Below are 20,577 nucleotides of genomic sequence, written 5' to 3'. Positions count from 1 at the left end.
GCTTCACCCTTCTTCTCTTGAACTATTTAATTTGTGCACTACCCTAATAAAAGACAAATATTTTCCTTGTGAGCTTGAGATATTGTAAACCTTTGATGAGGATTAAAAAACAGATCCAAACACCACGCAGACTACTGTAGGCTTTATTAAAATAAACCCATACCTTTACATGCAGCACAAGGCCAAGCCAAAGACAAAACACCTTGATTAGTAACAGCAGCTGACTTTGACACAATCACATCAATTAACAACAAGGTTTGTCACACCACAGATTTAAATACCTCTTGGCAGACAAATGAGCCAGTCTTGTCTTAATTACACTAAAGACATCAGAGAAGATGTTTTAAAAATAAATCTTAAATCTCACAGTTAAACATATATGATCAGAGACTAATGTAGGTGGTTGTGAAAGATCTTGAATTTCTGGTACACCCAATGCTAAACTGGAATTACCTAATTGGCACCAAATCAGTGTTAGACAGAGAATATTTTTACGCCATGTATACATTTTAGATTTTAACCCTCTTCTTTTAACTCTACTCATTTGATCATATCTGTCTGAACACAGAAACATAATCATATACTGTACGTATAGGGTGATTATGTTAAATCTGTGTATCCCTGTACAGTTCAAATTATTTGGAATAAGCTAAGTAAAGAATAAATAGTGGTCCTGTGTGCCCCAATAGTAGCATAATTTCATTCACATAAAAAAGCTATTTCCATATGAGCACCCACAGAAAATTGCAGACACACATGGACTCAAAAAATCATTCACACACACACACAATGTGTAGTACATTCAGTGCAGAAAAAACACCCTAAATCAACCAACCAAAACTTGAATTCACCCCACACTAAAGTTTACACAGAAGACACAGAAGCAGCATAGACAGTAAAGACAAGTCTGCGGGGGCATTATGATGAGGACAATAACACAATCCGTACAGTGAGAGATAATAGCAAAGCCAGTGGAGTTAATGGAGAAAATGCAATATTTGGAATCAGCATCCTTTCCTTTGATGCACATTTTGGTGTTTCTAGATGTGTAATAAGTTATTTTCACATACATTCATTTGGAAAATAAAAAAAATCCTCAAAATAAGACCACTGCTTACTAGCCTTACTAGACTGGATAACTTGGCCAACCGAAAACACACTAAGTGCTAAGTGAGCAGTGAAATCATTGTTCATTCCCTTTATGACATTTTACACCTGCAACATTAAACCTTTTGTCCTAACTTGGGTCCTCATTTGAGCACCAGAGTGGACAGCCCCTTTTCAAGCATATTGGTCAATGACTGGGCTCCTGCAAAAGCTCAAAGGTCAGCTGTGTGATGTGCTGCCATGCTCGTTGGATGTGACGCGACTCTGTACTGCGTGCGCAGATGGCGAAGCGCAGGACAAAGCGGCCGGCAAGCTGACAAGGCACCATGTGGATCTTTTTGCTCTTGGTGATCCTTTCCAGCAAGTTCTGGTTCAACTCATTGGAGCCCTGAGAGGAAGAGGCAAGGAGGAAATGATGAACAGGCTTTTTGTCTTGCCTTCTAGACACTACTGGGTTAAACTGTTGGTCATGTTGCATTTTAAAATGTTTGCTAACTGTTTTAGGAGCTCTGTATTCACATAGAAGTGCATTGTTACCTGTGTTCCGCAATAAGCAGATTGTTATATTGTTAACAACTTTTGACATGACATTTTCCCCATTCATCACATCACATGCAGAAACAAGCACATATATGTAAACCTCACCCGTCACTTCATAACTCACCTGTAGCTAAGCTTTATAACCATTTAGCCATTTGAAAGGTAGGTAATGTGTGTGAGAAAGACTGGACTAGTAAAATGTAGAAATTCTGTGTATGTCACCTTCTGATACACCACATTCAACATTATGACTATTACTTAAGATACCTCAGCTTTCCTCTGCCAATGAAAAGAACAATTTAACACGCAGAGCAGGAAATAATTTATCTAAAATATATACTCCATACTCCATATATTCCAAGTTTACTTCTGCTGTGTTAACTGAACCTCCTTTCTCAGATAGGTGTGTACATCTATATTGTTATCTCTCTGTAGCGGGTATGAAATGGGTTTCACAGGGTAAGGAAATTTCGTAAAGGACCACACTAGATTTATCCACTTATAGTAGTTCTATAATGTTGGATGTCGTTACCTTGAGCCTGAAGCAGACCAGTCCCAGGATAACCTCTGCACAGATCTCAAACCTCTTGTCTGCTCGCACAAGACTTTCAAACTCTTTGGCAAGGGCCACATGCTGTAAAGAACAGACATAGATTTTAATGTGCTGTGACTCATGCACTGTAAAATGTCCCCGTGATACCCTTTGCATTTCAATGAAAGTACACTTGAACGGCTCATTATGTCCACTTGTTTTAATTAGTCTGCGGAGATAGTCAGTGCTGTCTGGTGTTCACTCTAATGTTAAAAGAATGGCATAGTAAATTTAACAAAATAGTTGAAGGGCAAACGGCACGATTAATAAGTATAGTAGGTTTTAAACACTGAACAGAGCATTTTCTGGGGAAAAAAGGTAAAACAGTTGCCTTGCTTTTTCATATGACCTCTGGAAGAAAACTCAACTACAGAAAAGGCTGTAATTTCTACAGTTTTCCCTAGATGGCAGTGCTGTATCATTACATGGTACTGTGCTTTCAGACATACAGATCAGAGGACTTTTCTACCAACATCCATTCTGTACCTCTCTACCAAAACTTAAAGAGTGTTACCCTTCACTATGGACTAAATGTAACCGTCTGTAACTATCGATAACCAAATGCATTTGATTAAAGAGGCGTGTTGAGGAATAGAACACATCTTGGTAGGAAGCACTGCCTGGGAGGCTTAGTTCATACAAGTTCAAAACTGGGCTCTGTAACCAAAAAATGGCCCGTATCCAAATCTGCTCTCAGGAAATGTCATTGTGCTCCCTTTAAATAATTTGCAAAGGGGGACTGTATGATCAAACATGTTCCTACAACGTGATTTATCCACTTATGATCAAAGAGACCACTTAGACATTGAATGTATGCCCAAACTCTGAATGTGCATTACTGCATCTAATCACAATTACGTGGACCTCCACTTTTCCTGCCTCTCTAATGAAGCCAAACTGTGATCTACATGACCAACTGGTTGTCCATCTCATTGTTTCCTCATTACCAGCCGGTAATTCAGCATCACTCAGAGGTGTTTACAAGCTAATATAGCCTAACCCTACTCTTATGACCTCTGTCTGTTGTGTCTGTTTTGCTTAATATTGTATGCATGTAGGACTCATTTTATCATACCTTTGTCATTAAAATGCATAATTTTACAACTTTCCAGTTAATGGGAGGATCATTTGTTAGTGTTAATAAAGATAAAAGTACAAATTAGAATTTAAATTATTTTTCCTCCACCAGGATAGAGGAAACTCATAATCAGTACATCACATGTTGTATCTCCATTTGAACATTTTTTCCATCTTGTCTAAAAGATTTAACAATACAGGACCAAAACAATGTCTCAAACTGTTCCATCTGATCTAGAGGACGGATGTACAGTACAGTATTGTCTCATAGGTTATGGCTGTGGAGATTAATGCTTCTTCTGCCGCTTCATTTAAAATGGAGAGTAAACACAAAACAGGCTAATTTGATTGACAAGCAGATTGAGCAGACTGGAGGGAGGAAGAGGAATATGAGGGAGAGAGACAAGCAGGGGACGAAGCATCGAGAAGAAACTGCAAAGTGAAAAGGATGGGACTGGGTGGGTAAGGGGGAGGGAAAGGAGGGGAAATGTAGGCAAATGTTGCTATATAAAGAAGATACAGAGCACACATATATGAGTGACAGGATATGCTGATGGAGGCAGAGATGAAGAGACTGAAGGGACTTTAGTGGTAAGGAGGATTAGGTGGGGTGAGGCGTGGGAGGGAGGAAAGGGATGGCATTTACCACGAAGACCAGGCAAATGTGATTGTCAGAAGTATTTTTTTTTTCCAGGAGTGAGCAGTCGGCATGAGACACAGAGAGGTAAAAGAGGGAAGCCAGACCTCTCACCACTGCCAGCATGTTGCTTTCTCTTTTATTTATTAATTTATTTATTAATGAAGCAACAAGGGAGTCGGGTTTTGGATTAAGTTAATAACACTACAGGATCACCACATTGATATGCTAATAACAAATGGTTGGTTTTTCAGCTGCTGAGACACGTTTTGTGGAATAATTCTCAATTTTCCCAAAACTATAAGCATAAAACCAACATCTCACTCTACTCTGGAAAAAAATCAGCCTTTTATCACAAAATTAAACACTATATTGCCATAAATATTTAACCTTTTCTTGTAATGCTTCATTAAAACCATAGCACTGGTTAGGACACAATAATACACCCATAAATTGAATATACTGTACTCTATCTGTGTTAACTTTGTTAGTTGTTAGTCTGATCTGGAGGTCTCCATGTTAATTGTGTTAAATGAGTTCAGATAATATAACCAGAGATTTGTATGTTTTCAGAGGCAATTTCTACATGGAAATGTTGGATTATGTGTGTAAGGATTCAAAAAAGCAGAGATGTTTAAGGGCAAATATAAGGGCAAAAATGCACGTGGACTACCTTGCGTATGTGAGCCTGCAGGCCATTGAGCCCATACATACGGAAGACAAACCACATCTTTAGTGATCGAAATCTTCTTCCCAGTGGAATCTGCCAATGCTGCAAGACAGAGGAGGAAGAGAGTAGGGGAGTGATTATAGCTTTAACTTCTGCAAGTGTATTATTAACCAAGTCTTTCCATTTTCTTGTAAATTGTGGAAACAAAACTAATAATAATTGCTCTTACCCTATAGTCTGTGATCAGCCCTGTTGAAAAAACAAATGCTGAAATCAGTTAGTAATGTCACATCATATACAAATAATTGTTAATTCAGCTGTTCAATTTATTTAAGGGTCCATGTGCCATCGTCTGTGCGCAAATGCCTCTATAACCAATTACAGTGTGCCTTGCCAGTAGATCCTATTAAGATATGCAAAAATAAGAATAATTTCTCCTAACAGAGATTTCAGTTTGCAGCAATAAAGTCAATAAAGCTCTGACATTAGCTTATGTTGTAAAGCTTGTATTTTGGCTTGCTTTCTATTATCCAGGTGTTGCTGTCATCGTGTCCACCCCCGACAATATATGTCACTGATCACTGTCAGTCCACACAGACCATTGGCTACAGATATCTCATCTCTAAAGAATGGAGGCTCATGTTAGTGGGTGCTAATAACCACTAATTAGATTGAAGAGTCCAGATTGTGAGCGAAGGCTTTTGTAAGGTGCCTCAGTGTGGTGGGAGGTAGCTCTTAGTCTTTCTATATGCCTGCTTCTGTGTCAGACAAATTATAGAGCAGATCTGAGCCCATCTGCAGGCTAGGAGCAAGTACATCAGCACGCGCCATAGTAGCAGAATCATATACACAGAGTGAAGTGAAGTCTGGTTTGTTTTTGTTTTGATTTTGATCCCAGGCAAAGTTTATAGTCTTACCAAGTCTCTCTCACATTTCCAAGAAGTCCTGTCTTGCAAGATGCTAATGGCGTGTATTCATTTCATTAGGTCACAAATACAGTAAATCAGCTTAAATTTTGGTAGGATGGAATTATGAAATTATTAAGCTGGCTCACAGAAGCCAGCGCTTACACACACACACAAATATATTTTTAACTAACACTAACCCTTGATGGACAGATTGCATTCCCTAAAACTCAAAAATGTCCTCCCTCTCAAGGTCTAAAACTCAGATTGGTCCTCACAAATACGCACACTCACACACACGTGTGTGGTTGTTACACATTCATCTTCATGCCTGTGTTTATCTGGTTTAGGCTACACTGCACTGCATTTTTAGATGTTGATGCAATGCTTCAGCAGTTATTGTTGAATTGGGAATGTGTGCATTTTGGCTCAAATGAATGAGTACACTAACCACCTTCCTCACATTGTGAGCAGTAAACAAGGTCACAGCTGTTCTTTGTTGTCTTTATGTTATGCCATAGACCCCATGTTCCACCAACCTGATCTGTGGTCATTAATTCAAATAATTGGTAAGACTTTATTTGAAGGAGGGTGCTATGCATAAGACTGACATGACTTTGACATGACAAAACCATGACATGACACCTGTCATGAACACGAAAAAGTCATAATGAATGTTTATTTAATTTTAGCGAAATGACTCTACCTGACTCCTGGTTTTCGTGTTTCAGATAAAGTGGTTCCACCTTGAAGGCACCAATAATGTCCGCTCTCTTCTTCACCCTGTTGATAAGTGTTGACAAGCAGAAATAATATTACTGGATCATTTAATCTTAGAAATCTTTTAGAATCACACATTGTAAAATGTACAAATTCTGTTTTATATTTGTAAATAAGTTATAATATACTGTACTGTACTACACCATATTGTTAGTATGTTGTACTACAGTAGACAGTAAAGACTATTATGTAGTAAGTCTCAATATTGCATTAAATCTAATAAATCAGTATGTGAAACAAAATTCATTCTGAGCCAGAGGTGATGAAAAAGGGTTCTCTTCCCTATACCACATGTTGAGGTTTTGAAACACCTCTGTTTCCATCTTGTGCAGAGCCTGTCTCGTTTTGTTTGCTGCTGACAGAATGGGCAGATGGAAGGCGTAGTTCTATTTTTGCTGTGCAAATAACTGAATTGTAGATGGATATCTGTTTGTGATGACACAACTCATTGTTACTTTGGACCATGAGTCACTCAGGTAAAGTGCTCTGACAAATTACAAAATACAGAACGTGCTAGATTCTTAAAAAAAAGCAATTGACAATTGTTCTTTTATTTAACAGGTCATTTTGTCACAAAGCTCATTGACATACTCTGTATCCACATACCAATAATGTACCCAATATTAGTGGTTGCTGGATTGTGTACACAGATATAGCAGAACAGTACGGCAACTTACCACATTGTAGAGCAGTCAAAATTGATTAAAAGCCATTTGTGTGGGTTGAAGTTGAAAGAGTCTGCAAACTTAAAAAGAAACCAGAAAAAATAACTAATGAAGCCACATTGTTTGAAGTCTCGCTGGAATGACAGGTGGGAAGTAACAAAAAATAACAAAACATTCAGGATTTAATTTAATGTCAGTGGTTTTCAGTGAGGTCTGTAGTTTGGCTGGGATTTACTAAGTTGCCCAGAGGAAAATTAAATGCTATAATTGGTCCTAAAAGTTTTAATATGTTTAATGTAACATTAGCACAATTTGAATAATTTGCTTTTGCAAAACACACCATAATATATATGTATTTCCCATTACTGATGCAAAGACAACCTTTTCACCAACAGCATTATCTAGACTAAAGCAGGCACAATTTATTTGAAATGCAAAAGAGGAACATCCAGCCTACAGCTCACAGGGCACAAGGAAAATAACCCTTTCCTGGTAGGGTTTATTCAACGAGAGACGAACCTTTCCTAATCTGTTCTCATCTTTTTGTTGACTATCTTTTGTAATATCCTTTTCTCTACCTCCATAAATGCAATAATACAGTGTAGAGAGACAATGTGAGAGACAATCCTGGCTGACAGTTGCCATGCTGACTGATTCAAAGGTTGCCTGCCCGCCCGTCACTCATATCCTAGCAACCAACCCTCGAGCAGGGCTGCACTCTCATCCTAAAAGGCTTTGTTCCTTCTTCTGGTCCTCGTCCAATAATTTCCATTGACCTCATAATGTTGCAAAGTTATATACTATAACTACAGTACATGAATTCTACTAAATATTATTGCATGTGTTTTAAATCAATTTGTGAATTTCTCTCCACCTCCTTAAAGTAGGACCCTAAAAAATACTAAAATGCAAGATTGTGGAAATAAAAATGTGTTACTGTACCTAATCAATTGCAAATTTTACCACTAATTGTCAGTAGGAAAAAATGTGAAACAACATTTGGTCCTTTTACAGTCAAGTCACTTTCTCTGTCTCCCCACCAACATTGTTTGAACTTCTGTGTCTAATAAACAGTGATATATAAAGGTCTAACACTGCCTCAGGAAATTACTCTGTCCTTATCTCTGCATCTCTGCACAGCTTGGGGAGCAACAGCTGCCTCGGCAGCCTCAAAAGGCAGATTGATGCTCCTGCGCTAATGCAAATTGTTTGGCCCTATTACTCACTCTTGCATGCTTCCTCCTTGACATTAACGTTATACTATTTTCAAACAGAAATAAAGCAGCTAGATATAATAAGTATGCAGTTGTGTGTCCTTTCATAGATGTTATTAGAGATATTTCACAACCAATTGAACAGAAATAGGTTGTCTTGTCGTTCAGCAGCAACATGTATCTGTCCACTTGGATGCACACTTCAAGTTTTTGACCACTCTTAAGCCATATTAAATCCGTCCTACACATGGTTTGATCAAGGTTAAAATCCTATCACATCATTTTTCTCATGAGCATTGTTGGAGCGACCTAGTCAAAGAAATTTTACCAAGAAGCTAAAACATTCTCACCAAAACACTGTTATTAATTGCGTTATAGTATATGAACTTAAGTGCTTGCATATCTTTACACACCTCAATGCCGTTTAACAAATGCCTAAATTCGGGACAAATAAATGCGCTCCCAGCATACGCTGCATCAATGTGCATCCACATGTTTTCCTCATTACCTGGAACAGTCAAGAAACAGAGAGGTTATTAACTTCTGTAAAACAATTACTTTCGTCAACCCAGATTTAATAACTGGGGTATAAAACTATGATGAATGAATTATTACAAACAGTCACATTCGTAAGTTGTTTCTCAAAAAAGAAATACACGGATCAATTAATTGAAGTGGTTTATCTTTTAGCTGGGTATAATTGAGGATCATAAAAATGTAGACTGAGCATTGGGAAAACTCACTGAATACAGTATGCTTAGTTGCAGGGAATAGAGGTTTCTTACATTCACCCTGACTCCCTCTTGAGTATTTCTCTTCCCTTCCTTTTCAAAAAAATCAAGTGTGTGTGTTGCTGCAACAGTTGACTCACATAAGGGACCCAGCTCGTTGATGTGATCAAAAGCACATGATGAAGTGGTGCCGAGAGTTGCACAGAACTGAAAAACACAAGCATATAAATCCTTTACACCTCAAAGTGCTTTGTTACACATTTTGTACAGGAAAATAAAATACAAATTCACGGTCCTTGCAGCTACTGTAACATATTGCTTTTAAACAAGCACGGATATAAATGTTTTATTCAAACATAGATCTGGATATCAGTTTTGATATACACAGATGATTCAGAGCTGCAGCCTCCTGATTATTGCTCACTGATGGTGATCTGTAGGCCCACATGAGACAGGGATTATTGTCCTTAACTAGATAGAAATACATTAGGCTCAACAAAAACATTGTCCTTAAACAGAAGCCTCAGGGTACACACAGCAGAATCACATTGTGGCTGTTAACCCAGTGAGCAGTTGTGTAGGTGGTAGAAGCAAAAACAATCCAATAACAGATGTGTGAAACTTAATGTAAAAATTATCTAAAGATGGAGATGTTGCTGTGGGTCTGTCTGTGTGTTAGTTCTGAGGTAGTTTGCTGGCTGGATGTTGATTTTTGTAACTTCTTACATAGAAAGGGATGAGTCCAGCAGCTTTGTCCTCCTCCACCATCTTCTTAAGCATGTCTCCTCTGACAGCATAGCTGTTGTCTGTAGGAACCTGTCTCATCAGTACTCCTCCAATCAGAGCAGCACGTTCAACTGAGGAATGAGCCTTAGGAGGAAGAGATGAAAGATGAAATCACATTCATATTTTTGGACTATAGACTCTTGGACTATGCATGCTAATAAGTTTGATTGAAAAATGTACATATATATATATTGTTGTGAGAATGAGATAAATGTGAGGAAAAGGACATGAGACGTTTGACTGCCTGACACATATACGTACAAGCCATATAGTAACATGATTTGCTTGTGCTTTAATTCTGATGGTGTGTGATGATGTGTTTTAAGACTGATCATTGTTGATTGCTTAGCTCAGATTGCACAGTACAAAGTACAAAGTTAAAGTAAGCAAGATGTTTTGTTTGATATACTGTTTTATATTTTTGTGCGTCTCTGCAGTCTGAGCCCTGACTTTTGCTCGGCCTCCAGAGACCTATGGTTGTTCATAATCAGATTTCAGATTAGACGTTGATTTCCAGTAAAGAGGAAACGAAAGTCCGCTCTTGCTGCAACTCTACTTTTTAGATAAAAAAGGCCTCCTTGAAGACACATGAGCGTGTATCTCGCTCACATGAAGGGAAGCGTGAAAAGAGGTGTGAAGAAAAGAGGAGGGTCAAGAGTTTTCATCTTTTTAAATCTATATTATTTTTGAGTTTATAATATTCTTTAAGAAAATTTAAAACTTGTTTTAAAACACCATAACCTACAATTGATAAATTATATATTATAGTGTAAATACACACTGTACTTACCATATCATCATAATTGTCAAATATAAATTTAAGCATACTTTAAATACTGTATATATACATGTATGCATACTGTACATATCCACCTACTTCACGTATATGAAGTACATAAATCATTTAGTATTTATAACCGCCACATTTATTCCCGAACAATCTTATTCTTGTTCACAATTTACAGATTAGACTGACAAGCATGACACAGAGATTAAGTATGTTGTTGTTCATTGTTGCTTTTATGTACAGATTATTTATATATAGATAAATTCATCTACTTGTATGTACATCATGGTCCTGTGTTTATTTTTACCTACCTTATTCAGCTTTGTTGTCCTTTTTATCTGTATGTCTATTTCTATCTATCGTCCTGAAAAATCCACTGTCAAATATTGGGAGCAACGATGAAATTCCTTGCATGTGTAGACATAGTTGGCCAATAAAGCTGATTCTGATTCAGATTATACCTTTATAATTACAGATTCCTGAGGTTGTTGAATTTTAGATAAGCCTGTACCATACTCATCCTCAAAACTTGCAATCAAATGGTTCCCCTTCGAGGGAACTCGAACTCCGTCGGTTACGACACTATGGCGTTCCCTTCTCGGTGAACCAGGGTTACATACGTAACCCGAGACGTTTTCTTCAGTAGAAAAACACCAAACTGCTCTCCCTGTAAAGGTCTGTGTGGCCCTCAAGCAAGTCCTTAACCTAATCACAAAGTCAGCCTGGTATTAAACCTGATCAGAGCTAGCTACTGCCTGACTGACCCTCTGTCTCCCTCAATCACTGAAAAACTCTTTCACTATTACTGGGAGTTCACTTGAACTGCTGTTGAGCGAGACCTTTTTTTTTATTTTAAATGTGTCAGGGACAATGCAAAAGAGACACATTGTAACAGGTTACAACAACATGAAAATATGTGTTGCATATAGGGTTTCTAGCTGAAGCTAATTTGCAACCCCTGTCCCTGGTTAGGCTACATACATCACTATTACCAAGAAAACAGAAACAAACAACAACAAACAAACAAACAAAGAACATAAACACACCAGTCAGGAAAAAACAAAAAACAAAATAAATAGTCACATTATATACATATATCTGTGTTTGTGTGTGTGTGAGTGTGTGTGCGTGTGTGTGTGTGTCTGTATCTCTATATCCGTATGGACACGTCCATTTATAAGTGCGTCTGCACAAGGCATGATAAGTGATCAGATCTGGTTTTGTTTCAGCCAGTGCTTCACCTTTTCATTAAATGCTTTCCGATTGGTGTGTGTTTTTATTTCTGTTGGTAGGGCATTCCAAAAATTTATCCCTTTTACAGAGAAGGATGACTGACCAAAAGTGGTTTTGCGCTGTGCCACCTTGCAGTTGCCATTTGCTGATCCCCTAGTGGTGATTCTATTAGTATTTGTTTTTGTCACATATGGACAAAGTACAGCTGGAGCAAGATTATTCACAAATTTAAAAATCAATTTGATAAAAGAAAACTTAATAAACAAGCAAATTATATATATATTTTCAGTATTATACAATGATGCCATTTCATTTGTTTTTGATCCATTATTTTCAGTGCTTGTTTTTATAGTGATATAATGGGTTTAAAAGTTGACTGTGAAGCCTGGCTCCATACAGTAACACAATAAGGAAGATGGGAGAATATCATGGCATGCATAAAGTTGAGCTGCCTTGAGGGGTATATATTGTCTAATCATTCTAAAACAATTCAAATTAGTCTTTACAGTTTTGCATTGTTTAACATGTTTAGCAAATTTAAGTTCGGGGTCCAAAATGACACCTAGGAATTTAAAATCATTGACTTCCTCAATTTCCTCTTGATTTATTCTAATTATAAACTTTTCTTTTGCTTTCCTTCTCATGGTAAAACACATTGACACAGTCTTCAGAGTTAAGTGATTGTTTTTAAGCCATAGAGATACTCCCTCCATTTCGCATTGTTAATATCTCTGCTGCTACACAAGGGGTTTTGGCTGCTACATTGATAATTGTGTTATCAGCATACATCTAACATCCAGCTTTTTTGCAACATGATGGTAAGTCGTTTATGTATAGGCTGAAGAGCAGAGGCCCCAAAATCGAGCCTTGTGGAATTCCCATTGTAGATTGTCAGGGGGTTGAATATTCTGCATTGATTTTTACACACTGCTCTCTTGATTCGAGATAGGGTGGAAACCAGCCAGTTGCTTGATCAGAAAAGTTAAAAGTACTTAGTTTGTTCAAAAGCACTTCATGGTTCACAGTATCAAAGGCCTGGCATTGTATTTTATTATACAACACATTGGCTATTCAATAAGATCATACAGCTGCAGTGAATTTTAAGGTGTTGTTTAGTATAGCTGAAAGGTTGCCTAAGTATATTGACAAACAGTCAGATTAAAATAAAAAAAGACAAACATTGGTAAATGCATTTTTAAAACATAATTATTTGTTAATACTTGAAAATGGTAAGCAATAAAAATGTATGTGTAAAGTCAGAAATTTGGGTAAAATTAAAGAAAGCTAGCTTAGTCTCTGCATTAAAAAGTACATAAGTAATATTGGTAACATATGTTTGTGCTTACTTGCTCAGAGGTGTACGCCACCACTTTGGAAAGGATTTCACTTTCTGATTTTTCAGGGTTTGAGGCCTGGACCCATCGGATTACTTTACAGCGGGCAGCGAGCAAAGACACCAGGGTTGCCTCACTGGCTGTGCCCTGTTGGAGAATTAGAGGGAACTTGTCAAGCAATGCTGCTCCACTGTTGTGGATTTTAAACCAAACTTGAATATTACCTATATTTAAAAAGGCAAAAATCAAATAACCCAGTGTTTTAAATCTATCTTGTAGCTTGTACCTTGTTTTTCAAGAAGTTTTGTACGATGGGCTTACATCAGTGCTGTTTCAGCTACAAACTAAAAGCTGGGGCTGCTGCAGTTATCTTTTAAAAAACTGAACTAAAAATTACACACTTCTTGTGTTTACTGAAAAGCTGTGTGGTTTTCCAGCTTTAGGACCTGAATCACAAAGTCCACTGAGTGGTGGATTAATCCAATCAGTCACAGTAGCAAGGGTTTATGTTGGTTTTTAGCAAAGGACAGCATGTAGTACCACCAGTCAGTGGTGGTACTACATGCTTTTGTTGGAATACTTTGGTACTATAAATACAATATGGTGCTAACATGCACCTGCTCACACATTTTAAAAACAATGGTGAATATAATTGGCATGTAAATATGCATGTATACATACCCAGTGTTAACTGATTATGTGAGCATTCCTACTGTATGTTCGTAATTGATAAATATACTGTAAACCTGATAGGACAATAATCTATTAACTTTTTGGTGCTGGCCTGTAATGTGTGTGTCCTATTGATGCTCTATACAACTATACCCAGACCCTTTAAAAACACAGACACACACAGAGCTGAACATTTAGTCAATGTAATGAACCTTTGATTGAACATTGTGACACTTCAACATCCTCATGAGAGGAGAAAATAACTGTATTTAGAAAGTGTGTGGTGAGTCATCATGCAGCCAGCCTGAATTGCTTGAGGCTACATAATAAAGTGAAGCGTGGCTTCTGAGGCATCTGGGGGCATTAACACAAGAAAGTCAATGAAGTGTTCAAATCATTCAATCAATAAGCACAAATCTCTCGCCAGACCAGCACGCTGATAAAGGCCATGTCAGTTGTGTCGGAACAAGTGCTAAATTAAGACAGACCTTAAAGATGTTAGGGACCCACAGAACAAATCAGTAAATCAACATATCCATCAAACAATTTGAAACTGTCTAAAAAAGCAAACCTCAAGCTTCCAAAATGACCCAAGTGTACTTCCTGTCATTTCTGTGCTTACAAAGCACTAAGCACTAGCCTGGCAGCCTTTATAAAGGTCCACCAACTTTCATCCATCCTCCTATCCACTAGTAATGGTGAAGTATAACCTGATCTTTTACAAATGTAACTGAGTGGGAATTTTACCATAAACCCCTTTTCCTTCAACAGCTGAAAATTTAAACGGCAAACCTACTCTTAAGGATAAGAAGTGATGTTTCACTGCTAAAGATGATGCCGTTTTTGTCAAAAACAACTTTACATATAAAGTACTGTAGAATGAAAAACACATGCTATTATTTTTTCTCTAATGCTTAAGTCAATTAGACTATGTAATCTTTTGTGATACCTAAAAGTCTGATTATTGACAAAGGGGTAAAAAGGGAAATTCAAGGTCACCAGAGGGTCTTTTTCAAAACCATCTCATTTCTTTGTGTTGGTATAAGGTTTATAATAATAGGCTGGCAATGTGCTGTCACAACACTCATTAGCCTTGCTGCAGTGAGAAGAGCCTTATTCGTTGCCATAGTGAGCTGGTAAGCTGCACTTAAAAAGGAGAGTGGCAGATAGAAACAAAAACACGATGAACCAGATGAGCACACACACACTCAGGTGGTAACAATAGAAGAGGCATGAAATGATCTGTCATCAGAGGGCACTCTCATGCTTCAATACTCACTATCCCCCGACACACACACACACACACACATATATATATATATATATATATATATATATATATATATATATATATATATATATATATATATATATATATATATAGATAGATAGATAGCATCCTCTGCACTAAACTAATGCTTAGCCTTTTGCCACATGAAACAATCCCAGCACCATCAGAGTCATCTCTGTCTGCCTGCGGATGACGTATTAAAAGGCAATTTCCTGCCAATTTTCAGCTGGTGTGAACCAGGGAGAGAAAGAAACGACAAATCAATAGTAGACAAATTGCTGATGAATATGGGTTCAGGGGCACTCAGTGTATTTAGACACGTTTGTTTTTCCTGAAAGAAAAACTGACATTCAAAATGGATAAATCATGGAAATGCATTTACAACAAAGTCATGGTTCCTGGAAGCCAATTAAAGGCTGTATTTGAGCCTTTACAAATGTTTCAAAATGTGAGCAGACGTTGGCTTGACTCCTTGGACTGCTTGAGAACATTTGTGCAGTACACACAAAAGCATAAGTACACTTACCTGGATGACACCTCCTCCGTGGCCATGCGTCCCAGCTATAAAATGCTCAGGCAGTTGCAGCATTTTCGCCAGCCAATCTAACATCACCGTCTCCAACTCTGTACAGGCTGGGCTGGCAGCCTGAAACACACACCCAAAAATACAAACAACAATCTCAAATGTTCTGTTTGCATGTAAATATGAATTAAAGAAACAGACAGTCTTGAAATACAGAGTCATATGCAGGGACAAAGTCAAAATGTTTGTTACCCAGGAGAATCCAATACAGCCAATGGCTCCACACAGCATGTCGGCCAGCATGGCGGGGTAAGAGGAAGCAGCTGGAAAGTAGGCAAAAAAGTGTGGGCTGTGCCAGTGGGTGATCTGCATACAGATAAAACATGCCTCATTAATATGAAAGCAAGATCAAATTTAATTCTTCATAAAATGTTTGCCATTTTGCTAGGATTTCTATAATTAGTCAAATTAGCTAGGGAAAACTACTGGCTAGTCATCATGGCAACAAGTTGCATGAAGTAACCAGGAATACTCCGCACTTTCAGCAGAGGTGACTTACTGCCAAAGACCACAGAAGGCGTTTTTTCTGACTGCCACTTTTTAAGCCACAAAGAAATTAATATGTGAAATAAGCTGTATTTTCCAATTTTTGGAAGGAATAGAATGAAGGTGTTGGAGAGACACTGTTGCAGGACAGAAGAGAGCGACACTTGATTTTAAAAGGACCTCTGTTCATTGAGAAACCCAATGCTAGACTGTAGGTTCAGCAGAAATTACAGCTCACGCAGCACTGAGTAGCACTTACATGTTTCCAACTGTTATATTTTTGGACTGTGGGAGGTAAACAATGCAAAGATGGGTAGTACATGCCAACTCTATAAAGGAATGAGACTTAAACCAAGGACATCCGCCTCCTGCTATATGGGGAAGATACAGGAGCATCTGTTCAAGAACTTTGGTGATCAGACTGATGAATCAGTACCTGCACGTTCAATGATAAGTGTTATCGTTACCACACTTTATCTGCACTTTGTCTGCACTGATTTTATAAGTTTTTACCGTGCAAAAGATATTTATTAATATATCGATTGCACTGAAAGTCTGATAACTGGCCAGGTGGTTTTGAACGCAAAACATTTTGTTTTATGTACCTTCATAAAACTGACAAATAAATCAAAGGAAAGGAAGGAATCTGAATGTATATTTTTTTGCTACATGGTAACAGTGCATTCCAATGAACCAACATATTGCCAACACTTGCCCTCATTTCTAATAGTGTCTCAAAAAGTTATAATGTACATAAAGGAGGTACATTAAACATATATTAAGCAGCACTGGTTTGCAGTATGAATGTCAAAACAGGCTTTGTAGAGGCCTTAATTTATTAAAATCAACTGTTGCTGAGCATCCTTGTTAAAAAGCTACTTACATCGTGGGACGTGAGAAAGGTTTTGCTTAATTAGTGGTATAGCAAAATTGCTAATGTGAGCTGAATATATGGACTAAACCTCCTAATACTGATGTCAATAATTTGTGATTGGTCAGGGAAGATACTGAATCAGCTTGTTGTAATCATATTACTTAATACATTGTCAAAATGTATAGACATGATTCCACAAAAGAAAAGCCGTTGCCTCAACACCAGTATTACTTTCCAAAATGTCCAAAAGGCTTTTAAATTATTATATTATATTATACTTATATTATTTAATTGAACTATACTGTCAGGATAGCACAAGCAAAAAACACCATTGTGCGCATCAGCAAATCAAGCTCACCCCTGGCAATATCACCCTCTCCACATCTTTCATAATATCCTCATAACTCTCAGGCTCCAGTGGTGCCTCAGTGGGAATCAAGGAACGAAGATAACCCGGTTCCACATCTGGATACACTGGTCGCTGTTCTATGTTCTCCAGGTAGTCAGCCACGTAGTCCACCATCTCCCTCCCTCTGCGCCGAAACTCTGCTGCATCCATGGTACCACTGGAATTTAGCACAGGAACATTTCATTTCTTAAACAGTATGCTGTTGATACTTTAATTAGTTGGATTCTTGAGGATTCCTTTCAGATTAAAATAGACTGCCACTACAGAGTAAAACAGTGAACAAATGAATAAGCATATTCATAGCCATAGGCATCGTCAGGTCATTTTTCTGGGGCTTCAGCCCCAAATGTTTAGACTGTGACCCTGAATGTAGCTCAACAACAACAAAAAAAATATTTTCTGAATTAATATGCAATAATCTTCATGACGCAGCCTCGAAGAATGGAGGCTACTTCTAATAATATTGCTACATTTAGTTTTAAGTTCAAGTAACGCGACCTCCCCGCTGTTACTCAGTGTGCCTGCATTTAGAGCAAGACAGCGAGAGAGAGAGAAGAGAGAGAGAGAGACAGAGGGAGGGAGAGAGAGAGAGAAAAAGAGGAAAAATATGTGTATTTTTTTTTAGTTTGCTTTATTTATTTTTTCTCTCCCTTTCTTTTAGTATTATTGTTTATATGTGAATGTGAATTTTTGCTTTGGCAACATTAAAATAAAGCTAATTGAAATGAAAGAGAGACCGCGCATTGGTTTCAGCTTCAGAGCTTGTCAGGGACTACTAAATTGTCCCTAGCAATAATTCCAAACATTTAAATATAAATGTTGTTGGATGTGCTGAATGAAGTTAACGTTTGTGCAGATTTGTGGTGAGATTTCTGCCTGACCACATGTGTTTCAGTTCTAGTTTTCCCCTCCGATGAAGAGCACTGTGCTTGTCTCATCCAGTAAAGTCCCAGATGGGGATACTACCATGTCAGCAGTGCAATAACGCAGCCTAATGCACAGCAGAGTATAGGGAAGGAAGACTTTTAAAAAATCTTAAGAATTTTCATTAAATGATGATGTTATTCTCATAATATTCTGACTTTTTTCTGGACATGTCAGAGAACGCAGATATGTGGGAGAAATTCTGAATGTGTAGAAATTTTGAACATGAGCAGAAAACCTGCTGAAACAGATGAGCTATATAAGTCCAGGAGTTTCTGATTTTACATGAGAAAAGTTGATCTACAGGAGAAACATATCTGAAAGCAACACAGAATGCTTGAGAGCTGCACTGCATTAGATTATGGTAGAGGTTTAGATTTTCAATCATCACCTGCCGCCTGAATTTTGTGTTTCCTTTTACATAAATAAAAACATTTCCACCAGAAATTGATGCAGAAAAATTCACCAATTATCAGGTGAAAACATCAAATATTTTGGGGCTGGGCTAAGCCCCCAATGTTTCGAGCTTAACAACGCCCCTGTTCACAGCCAGAATTCAAGTTTAACCTTTGATCTACTTGGTATGACTGAGTTCATCTTTGTAGATCATTGATGCCAAATGAGGTCCTGAGTGTTGATAATGTATTATCAAACGAACAAAATGACTTCACTCTGGATGAACATGAACTTATGTTATGGACATAGATTCAGTTTGACGCTTACTTACACTGAAAATGTGAATTCTAACAGCCATTCAATAATTAGTTTGCAGGACATTTTAAAATGTATAAAGACATTGAAACAGTTTCTTTTAAAACTATTACACTTTTACTACATTGTATTACATACTAACGTCAGAATTGTTAAAACATACTTACTACTGCGGGTGCAATAACAGCTGCAGTAGCAGTATAGACACACCCACGGAGCCTAAGCCATGCTCATTGACATAGATTGTATGAGCTTCCCATTTTTGTATGAGCTTGCACAATTTAAATGTATGAATGAACCCTTGACCCTCTTACCAACACATTAAGCCAGTCTGATCATAGCTTAGTTTACTTTCACGTTAACAAGGTGAGTAGAAAATCTTGGTCAGTTTGTACTTACTACTGTTAGACATACATTCTCTCATAACACAGTGTCAAAAGGTAGTTTAAGACGGAGCCCCATCAAGATTTCCTTGATCACATCGACATACAACCTAATGACTAAGGGAAAGTAACGTTTATGAGCCTATTTGTCAACTGCAAACCAGGAGCATGCTAAACTTAATAAACCTGTTGCAGTCTTACAACAATCAATTAGTTAGAATGTAGGAACATGATATATATATATATATATTATATAAATATATTATATTCTCATACAAATCAATGGCATCCTGTCTATTTAACTGGCACAATATATGAACATTGCCCTTTGCTCGACACTAGTGCCTTATCATTCAACAAGTGTTTTTCACCCTGCATGTCTTTTCCCCTTGTTGAGAAGCAGAGCACTTATCCTTATCTCAAATAGGATTAGACATGTTTGTATGCATGTGCATGTGTGTATGTGTGTGTGCATACTTACATTTTAACGTGAGAGCTTCAGCCGTGGTGTTTGGATGGTGGATCCTCTCCTTTAGCGTCCACAAACAGACAGACAGACAGCCAGGCACGTGTTGCACGCGTTTGTGTCTGTAAGCAGTACATTTGCTCCTTTTATCTTGCCACTAACCACCCCCACCCCACCAACCCCCACTAGGCCAGCCAATGGGAACAGGGCCAATATAAGAAACCCAGTAAGAAAAATTCACAAAGAGTTTCAGAAGCTGTGGTTTCTTTGCCTCCACACACCTGCACAGACATATAATTTGGGTGTCCTATCAGCCTTTTAACATAGATTTTTTGGCTTCAGATAAATTGGCCAAATTATTACATTTTTATGGATTTCAGTGCGTGAGAAAGGACATACCAAATAAAATAAAAATAAAAATGACTGGAGGGCTGCTCATGATTTTATGTAAATCCTGTTGTATTGTTCTATAAATAATATGAAAATTATTATTGGACCCCAGTGATTTGGAGATGCTTCTTAATTCATGTCATGACACGGAAGAGTTTCATCCATCTGATTTGAGACACTTTTATCATTTAATGAGGTGGTGTTCATTCTTGTAACCTCTCTTCAGTTTGTGATGGGAATTCTTGCAAGCAAGTCTGTTGTTTTTGTTTTTGTTTTTTAGTTTTTCCTTTTTTATTCCTGTTAATATTGTTCCTCATGTGTTGTAGTTAT

At 37.6% G+C, this 20,577-nt stretch overlaps 1 protein-coding gene across 1 annotated transcript; it reads right to left on the bottom strand.

Moving 5' to 3' along the window:
* Positions 1-1,103: 1,103 nt before the first annotated feature.
* Positions 1,104-19,957, bottom strand: ddc (dopa decarboxylase). Its single transcript, XM_046045422.1, has 14 exons — positions 19,873-19,957; positions 17,323-17,530; positions 15,797-15,910; positions 15,548-15,667; positions 13,071-13,205; positions 9,645-9,788; positions 9,059-9,125; positions 8,601-8,695; positions 6,986-7,053; positions 6,235-6,311; positions 4,853-4,872; positions 4,627-4,725; positions 2,180-2,281; positions 1,104-1,495 (listed from the first exon to the last, which is right to left on the bottom strand). Exons 2-14 carry the CDS (start codon positions 17,521-17,523, stop codon positions 1,295-1,297), a joined length of 1,443 nt encoding a protein of 480 aa, XP_045901378.1. The 5' UTR covers positions 17,524-17,530; positions 19,873-19,957; the 3' UTR covers positions 1,104-1,294.
* Positions 19,958-20,577: the final 620 nt, after the last annotated feature.

Source organism: Micropterus dolomieu, linkage group LG03, assembly GCF_021292245.1.
Source record: "Micropterus dolomieu isolate WLL.071019.BEF.003 ecotype Adirondacks linkage group LG03, ASM2129224v1, whole genome shotgun sequence".
Taxonomy (NCBI): domain Eukaryota; kingdom Metazoa; phylum Chordata; class Actinopteri; order Centrarchiformes; family Centrarchidae; genus Micropterus; species Micropterus dolomieu.
The sequence above is the reverse complement of the archived record's forward strand: the minus strand, read 5'-3'. Positions and strand labels throughout refer to the sequence as shown.

Excerpts from the sequence above, each read along its gene's own strand:
- ddc (XM_046045422.1), bottom strand. The coding sequence starts at position 17,523 with ATGGATGCAGCAGAGTTTCGGCGCAGAGGGAGGGAGATGGTGGACTAC. Across the intron at positions 13,206-15,547 it reads ACGGAGGAGGTGTCATCCAG|GGCACAGCCAGTGAGGCAAC; the intron begins GTAAGTGTACTT and ends ATTCTCCAACAG. Across the intron at positions 6,312-6,985 it reads TTTGACTGCTCTACAATGTG|GGTGAAGAAGAGAGCGGACA; the intron begins GTAAGTTGCCGT and ends ACTTATCAACAG.